Below are 9,033 nucleotides of genomic sequence, written 5' to 3'. Positions count from 1 at the left end.
CAGATCAGAGGGGGATTAGAGGACAGAGCGAGGTCCCTCGGGTGGGAGGTGGGAGAAAATGAGGTGGAGAAATCAAATGGCTGGAAGGAAGAAGGAGGGAGTATCAGAGGAAGGGAGGGGCGAGAAAGGGTGAGCATAAGAAAATAAGTCTGGCCGCTATAAGAGGTGGAGATTGATGATTATTAATAGCAATGTTTGATTAGCATGAGTGCAGTCAGGAAAGCGATACAGGTCGGCATGGCAGCCTAACACCACTGACCCCACGCTGAACCGGGCGTCCATTTTTCATCCCAAAATAGTTGGAGAGGACACGTATAAAACAGAAAGAGCAGAGCCTCTATTCTCTTACCGGACGTCCCTCTCGCACCTATCTGGCTCTTCTCCCACCTCAACATCCGTCAGCTAGCAAACAGGTAAGATGAAGAAAAAATGATAATATTGTATAGAGTTGTAAAGCTTTGCCAGAGACAGACAGACGAACCTTGATGTTTAAGTGTACTGCCTGCAGCAGATCACAAGTTTTATGATGAGGGATGTTAACAAAGACAATATTGATAGTGTATGGTTGACATTTACATATTTCTACAGTTCTTGATGTTACTTTGTGATCAAATGCAGTGATATATGAAACTAATAGCAAAGGTGGCAGAGAAACGTGTGAAGAAATGCAATTTACTTTATTTTACAGGCTCCTTTATAGAACGAGATTACATTTAAATACAGAGACAGTATATCAACAAGGTAATTACTTTCTGATAGCAACGTTTTGCTGCCAAAATAAGAGGCACAGGCGTACTTTTGTCGCAGTGCTTACTTGTGATATTCTGTCAAGGTCAAATTTTAATTACACCTAATGAGATTGAATACAGTCACAATCCGGGCTCCAGGGTAACGTAACTTTGTCAAAATGCTGCATGATGCAGTAAAAGGCATGAAGTTTCTCTTAAGAATAATTTTCTTCTGACACTTTGGCTGATCACCGATTTAAAATATGTTCCATCTACTCACAGGGTAGCATTATATACCATCAATATTCATAGACAGAATGATACTTAAGTGAATGCAGTCTCAGTTAATTAATGAGGGGGACGCATAATATTTTGTTTGTGTGTCACAATGAAATATGTAATGCTTTTAACACTCTTAACGCTGTTGCTTTCAATGGCAGATTAAATGGAATTTACATCTTTAATTTGTTTTCTAATATTTTATGCAAATGTGTGTTGGGTCTGCATGCTTAAGATTGCTTCCATCACATATGTATTTTGCAAAGCCATCTCATTAGAGTTTGTGACCTTATTAGATTATGAATTTTAGTGGTGCCTACTGTCAGCGGGTGGGAGACTGTAATCACAGCAAGATTTCATACGTTTACGCTCACATACATTTTTAGTCATGCTAGCAACCTGGCTCTAGGGACTGGCTGTAAAATATATCAACAACTACAGGATGGATTGCCATGAAATGTGGCGGGACATTCATCTTCCCCAGAAGATGAATGTCCCCAGAAGATGAATACTGGTGATCCCCAACTTTTTCTCTAGCGCCACCATGAGGTTGACATTTTCTGTTTTTCCTGACAGCTATTGGAAGAATTGCAAATAAGTTTGGTACATTTATGATTGATTGATACAACATTGGTGATTCCCTGAATCTTTCTCCAATGCCATAGGTTAAAACTTGGGTTTATGACCCAAAAAAGATATTCCTATCAGTCTCAGCTGTACTTTATCCTAAATGTATAATATGGAACATTTACACAATAAAATGTCTAAAAACAATTAGACCTGTTATAAATGTTGGTGAGTTGTGCTCTGACATCATCCCAAATGTTTCCAACAATGTTCAAACCCAGAGGAACCCCTCATTTTATACTGGTAACGGTATGTTTCTGACTGGTTTCTAGGTGCTATATCTTTCAGGTAAAACAGAAGAGAGTGAGAGCAAATTAAATACAAGGCTAGAATACTAAATACAAGACTAAATGCAAGGTGAATTAAATTTACCTTATCTGTGATTTTTGCCCGAGTCACGTCAGATCAGCATTGGTGGGTGTTTAACAATGATCCTGCCACGATCCAACAGTACTTCACTAAATCATCAAACTACTAAAAATAATAAAAAATGTTGTTATTATTTTGATGTGAGTGAGACCACTGCTGGCCGGTTAGCATGCTAACATGCTAATAGAGCTGCAGCTGTTGACTCTTATACCATATGAACAGTTACAGAGTTTAAACATCCAGTGTGTAACATTTGGAAGGATCTAGGCAGAAATGGAATGTAATATTCATAAATATGTTTTCAGTAGTGTATAATCACCTGAATATAGGAATTGTTGTGTTTTCATTACCTTAGAATGAGCCGTTTTTATCTACTGTCATCTTCCATGGAGTCCGCCATGTTGAACTGTCATGTCTCTACAGTAGTCCAGAATCGACACAAACCAAACACTGGCTGTAGATAGGGCCTTTTTGCGTTTTTCGCGGGTTCTCGTAGCCACCGTCATTTCTCTTACACAATTCAATCAAAAACAGATGCAAGCGGTTGTTTTGTTACAATCTGCAATTTCACCACTAGATGCCACTAAATCTTGCACACTGGCCCTTTTAGATTACAACCAAGTAAACCACTAAAATGATAATGTGAAGGAGAAGTGCCAAAAAAAGAAACTGAAAATACAGCAGCGTTATGAGCACACACACACACACACACACACACACGACTACTGTTGTTGCCAAGCTGTAACTGTGTGGTTAAGCTACCCTGTCCTGTACCTGCCAAAGGATTAGACATTGGACAGTGGTGATAACAGCTAGACAATCCCCGGGCAGCCCTGCACTCCTTGTACACCCTCTCTCTATCAGCCTCTCCATAAAATCAATAGACAATGTAATGCACTCTGAAAAGATAACTCTGCTTACATTCAACCATCAAGCTTTTTTGAAGATCAGCAATTCAGATAAAAAGCTTTTATGGAGAAAGAGTCACTGGGGCCCCTTTGATTCAGGAAATTGGCCTGTTATTTATATTCTTCTGATTAATGGTGCAACTATAGCACCATTTCAGGTTTTTAGTTACTTTGAGCTTCTCTGTTAACTCACAGATAGAAGTCAACTTCTAATGGAGACCACCAATATTAAAATAGTTTGCACTCATATTACAGTGTTTTTGGATTAGAGTCCCTCAAATGGCACTCAAACACAGTACTGTATTTCACCTATAAACAAACATTACAATAATAGTAAAAGGCTTCTTGGAGAAAGGCTAGAGATTTATTGAAAACATTAGATTATGAAAGAGGTAAAGTGTCCATAAAAATCATATTACAGTCAGAGTATATAGTACAATTCAATATTTTCTGTTCCTCTTACAGTGTAATTCAAAAAAATTTAGAGCTCCCTTAGATAAAGAAAGGTAAATCTATTATCTGGGAAAAATAATAACTAAATTCAATTACAGTTTTGTTTTTATTGAAATTACATAGTCCTTGTCTTTCTTATTCAGTCATTCATCTTAAAAGAAATCACAATATTGGTGACCTCGGTTTAAACCTAAAACAGCAGAAAGCTCCAAGGGTGTATGAGTCGCATAAAAACAATGATTCCACCAAACAATGCTCATTGTCAAATGCATCATTGCAGTGCACTGACACACCAGCATAAAGGGGGAAAAACAACTCAACACACAATACCATCAAAGCCTATTTCTGTAGAGGACAAGAGTTCACCTCCAGTTCACAAACGGCATGCAATGATATTGTGGAGGCATATTTTTTTTCAGCAGTATGTTTCTCTTTTTTTCTTTCTCCCACAACTGTCTCGCTCTATTTAACACACATACACACTTTCTCTGCTTCACCCCTACAAACATACACACAACAGTCAAAAGCACATAAGGGACTCGGGTTTCTTAAAATGCAAGTACATTCTTCTTTAAGCCTTTCACCCTAGCCTGCTTGGCACCCTAAACACTTGCATGCACACACACATATTCACACTTTCATGCAGCTGTTACAGTAGACTGGGGAGTTGGCAGCCCTGCAGCGTGGTTAGGTTTCCCACACCTAGAGAGACCATCAGGGTGAGGGGGACAAGGGAAACCCCAGTTTTACCTCTACTGTATTATTCTACATCAAACGGCTCGTTCACCCTCATGTAAGAGGGATACCATCTTGGAGGAACCTTTAAAGCTCAAATTTTATGTATAAAATTGTTAACTTATTCCTTTTTTTATGAGGCACCTTCAGTTAACTGTTTTCTAAATAAGTGGACTCCTATCTTCAACAGTTTTAAAGTATTTATTTTTTAAATAAACTTGACAACCTTAAATCCTTTTGCTCTGAGTAAAAACATTGTGGCCCCTCCAAAATGGCAATTCCATGCTCAGGCGTGTGTTACTTTACAAATGAACGCATATACAGTAAATGCACATAAATGTACATTTTCTCAGGTTTTTATGCAAAGATGTCATTGCTGTTGTCTATTGAAAATATGTTTGATTAACTACTGTAGCACAAACTAATAAAAGCCACAGATGAGCAATTGATCCATACTGAGAAATCCAGAGTTTGTGTCAGCTTCAGAACGTTTTTTTTCTCGTTTGGATGGAGAGTCCTGAGCAGACTTTCTGTGTATTATATCTTGCCTCAGCATTCTGCTTCAGTCATGAAAATGTTGATTTGAAGTAAACAGCACACCTCAGGGACAGAGTTTTGAGAACACACAAATCAGTGTAGTAAAGACGAAGGGGAAAAATGCAAGGGCATGCAGTACTACTGGAGTCGAAACATTTTATCTAGCAAAGAGTGGTTATAGACGATGGCAACAACTAAACAATACAGGCATTATATCAGCAGTGCAGTACAGCAGATAACCTTGGTGGAGTCTGATTGATGCTCATATCACACCTAATCAGATGGGGGTTTAAAAAGGGTAAACATAACTATGATTATTAAAAGTTAAATTAAAAAACATTATGGGTTGCAGTTACACTGCCTTGACTTGATTGAAAAAAACTTTGTCCTATACATTTCAGATAAACACTCCTGTCTAACTGTCAAATCAAGATACTGAAGCCCAAATTGCTCCTGATATGTATGTCTGTAAATGTCTGCCAAATTAATAATGTCAAAGCAATTAGATATATTTCCCAAAATGTAAAAATATTGCCTTAATAGGAAGATATGTGATAGAGGATTGTTAGCAGAATCTGCTACTCCCTTTGGCTTTATAGAGCTTAATAGTGAGTTTCAGCTCCTTTTCAGCCAGAGCAAGCAGCTGTTTTCATCAAAAAGCTCTAAAAACCCACTCAGCACTACCTGTTCAGCAGATACAGACTAGCTGGTGAACACAGTGAAGCATTTTTCCTTCAGTAGCTGGTGTAGACCAAAAGCAGAGCTAAAAGAGAATGAACTTATGTTGATTAGGTGAACAGAAGCATAACTCCAAATGAATGATAATGTTGTATAACTGCTGGATGTGTAGATTAGCAACTATTTGCTAAGATTTCGCCAAGTCAAGGTGAAGATATCCCAGTGTTGTTTCCACTGCCCCCATGTGGCTTAAAACAAAATTAGTTCAGGTTTAACTAGCTGAACGAGAGAAGGCAAAGCATTTCAGATAATTGACTGAGATCAAAAGTCCACAGAGACAGAGAATAGATCAGCACTGTCACAATTGGTCTTTATACTTTGCTTCAAATAAATCAATGTGGCATACTTTATACAGTTCCACTGGCAGCACACTGACTGAGATATCTCAGTAAATCAATCTTATCCTCCTCGTTTCACGGTGAATTGTTTCTTTTCCCCACAGACACCTTTGTGGTAAAGGTCAGAGAAGGAGGTTGTGCTTTTATAATGATAAAAGATTGAATGTGTGGCCACACAAGTTCAGCTGTGTTCAGTATTGATCTGTGTGTGCAGCAGTATGTTACGGAAGTAGATAACACCATACCTCAAAAGAAGCTCATACATCACTGAGTGTGACACCAATGAAAGAAGTCTACAAACTACTTCAAATAGTGTTTATCATTTATCTGTGAGTAGTTCAAAGATCTATAGCCAGGATCAATTTTATAATTGTATAACTGTGGATGTATTTACCATCTTCTATGAAATGTGATTTAAGGAGTCTTTACAGGTCACTTCCCCATGAATTAGCCACACAAATATCCTAGACTGGTTACAATTGAACCCATATGAATAACAGTGTTGTTTCTGTGCCTAATAAATCCACATTGTGACAGATCAAGTATATGATATTAGAGTAGTTTGAATGTGCATGATGCAGCAAAATACTGTAGCATGAGTGATTTGTAATAGGTGGAAATGTACAGGCAACTCAGACTGTATTTCCACTGAGAAGGACAGAGCCATGATATTGGCCAGCTCAGCATTATGTGCTGCTCAGAGGGAACACAGGATGATGGTAATTCAGTGTCATTATTGTGACCTTTATATGTGACATTTCACGTCTCCATACTTTGCATCAGCATCACAGTTACAAGGTTAAAAGATTTTCCATCCGTTTACAGTAAGCTACCCACACAGACAAAGAAGTGTTAAGTATCTGTGTGTATTTGTATCCAAGGAGGTATAAGACCCCTGGGGCATATATTTTACAGTGAGTTCTCCTTCACAAGGTCCGAGGAGCCTTGAAAAGACAGATCTCTTAAGTTTAGTTGTTTTTGCCGTGCTGGCAGCGTGGCTGTATGGATGGCTATGATGGTCTGTCAGTGCACTACTGTAATAACTTCAGTGTTCCCCTGGCTTTTCATTTAGCACCATCAGCTGGTCCAATATTTTGTTTTATCACAAACTTAACAGTCCAGAGATCCCTCTTTCTTGTAAAATATACATGATGGAAACTTCCTGTGTCTTCAGTATATAGGTCATGTTTTTTTCTTTTTATACGTAAAAATTAAAACAATGCTAACCATGATCAGTCCCCCATATATTTATAGTCACAGTAGTCAGTAGTTAAGATCAGTGGTAGCAGCCTCCAAAGATGTCTTTGTACTAATGTTGGCAAAAAGTGGCTTCAGCAACATTCACATTTTCTTCATATATAAAATAAAGAACTGACTCTTTAAGCTGAGAAAATGTAAATGGGAAGCAAATCTGTGCCATAAATGTTTCTCAATTATTGATTCAACTTAATATATTTAGTTTAGGTAACTTCACTTAATTTGCTTTACAATTTCAAACCTCAAAAGACAACTTTGAAGTAATTATTCACCTATATACCTCACCTCACCTTTTGTAGGCAGCATGGGGACTTTTACGGTGGTTGGTTTAGCACTCATTAGCAAATGTTAGCAGACTCTTAACAGGCAATCCACACAGAAAGACGTTTAACACTTGCCCGACTCACAGAACAGATACACAGACAGATGCCATTTTATCAAATGTACCAACCTACACTGATGCTGAGACATGCTGCATTTCTGATGGTCAGCCTGTTGAGTATTGTTGGCCAAAGACAGCCAGTTCTGAGGACACTGACAACTGAATGTAAGTCAGAGTTGGTTGAAATGAGCTGACGCTCCAGTGCTTACTGTTATCACACTTTTGATATGGATTCCCAGTTAGTCTTGAAAACATCCATTGAGAACCCATTGAGCCTGACAGCTGGAGGCTGGAACATATAGCAATCTGTTTATAAATAAAGATGTGATTTGCCACACGTGAAAACTCTGGAAACTGTTGAGCTACTATTAAAAATACTGTAAGTGCTGAATGGCCTATTTTCAACTCAAATATATTCATAAACTGATTTCTGTGGAAGAGAAAAGTTGTCTATGCATTCACTTGGGTGGAGGTGAGATTTGAGTCGATGTCCTGAGTGAAGTGTCAGTCATCTGTCATACACTCTTGAAATAATGAAGGTCTGAGGCAAATCCATATTAAGGTTTGCCAGACAACAATGAGCAAACTGAAATCAGAGCACTGCATCCTCTAATCCACATGTCACTCACTCCTTCTCAACACCCTAGCTCCTAACTATTCCTCCCCTGCTTGCTTGGAGATTCTGTGTGTGTTTGCCTCTCCGTGTTCAGCTTCAAGTGTATACATATATGTGTTTGCAATTGCAACAGAGGAGAGGAGGACATCAGTCAAAGTCGGGGGGAAGGTGACAACTTCATAAGCAGCGATCAGGTTCAGTCACACACGCAGAGTAAAAAGCCAAAGCGCTGTTAAGTGCCAGGCTCACCTTTCATAGCGTGAGGTACAAGAAGATTCTCCATCGGGACTGGGCTGACAAACTGAATTCTCCTGTGGTATTTCAGGCACAGCAGAAGACTCAGATGGCCTTTTAAACCCCTGCTGACTTGGCCTCTGGCTCTGTGCCCTGCTTTCGTCTGTAACAGCTCAATGATATCACACAGATAAAATGGAAAACACTGATATGGACACCACACTGGCTGTTCTGTCCTGCTCTCCCTTATGTTTAATCTTTCCCTTAATTTTGATGACCCTTGTACTACATCCCATAACACAACCAGCCTCCTCTCCCTCCCCCTCTCAGCATCTTTCTGCCACGGTAACGTTCTCTTTCCCCACCTCCGTCACACCTCGTTCCCTTTCTCCCTTTGTCACTCCTCTTTCTCACATGTCCTGGTTTCCTGCTCCATTTCTAGAGAATCACTGGTGTAATACGAGAATGTCTCTGAGTTCTCTCTCTGCTCTCTAGCGACCTTGTTTTTAACCTTGTCCCCTGTCTGTCCTCCTCTTCTTTTTCTCTGTCTCCCTCTCCCTTGTCTTTTTTCCTCCTTTTTCTCCAACAGCCAAGATGGCAATGAGCAGCATCCTCAACGCTGATGACATCAAGAAAGCTCTAGATGCATTTGCAGGTAAAGCACTTGGCACAGATTGCAGGGTTCAGAGGAAGCCTAGCGTGATGAGCCGACTGCAGCTGAGTGGACCAACACTCAGCTGTGTTTTGTCTCTTGTGGACCAATATGAGCCGGATATGGCCCACATATGATCTCCCAGATTTGGTTAGATATGGACTGTGGATGATTTGGGTT

General features: G+C 39.4%; 1 protein-coding gene across 2 annotated transcripts in view; it reads left to right on the top strand.

Moving 5' to 3' along the window:
* Window positions 1-266: 266 nt before the first annotated feature.
* pvalb6 (parvalbumin 6) overlaps window positions 267-9,033 on the top strand; it is an 11,899-nt gene continuing 3,132 nt past the window's right edge. For both annotated transcript variants that reach the window (XR_004796486.1, XM_035655227.1), the window contains exons 1-2: window positions 267-413; window positions 8,791-8,856. Coding sequence is in view for 1 of the 2 variants with exons in the window: in XM_035655227.1 (XP_035511120.1) it covers window positions 8,796-8,856 (61 nt within the window). In the remaining variant the exon portion in view is untranslated. The remainder of the gene's footprint in view (window positions 414-8,790; window positions 8,857-9,033) is intronic.

The sequence above is a fragment of the Morone saxatilis genome, unplaced genomic scaffold (assembly GCF_004916995.1).
Source record: "Morone saxatilis isolate NCDOM2014 unplaced genomic scaffold, NCSU_SB_2.0 Contig14, whole genome shotgun sequence".
In the NCBI taxonomy this organism is placed as follows: Eukaryota; Metazoa; Chordata; class Actinopteri; family Moronidae; genus Morone; species Morone saxatilis.
Note: the sequence above shows the minus strand (reverse complement) of the source record. Positions and strands in the feature narration are given on the sequence as shown.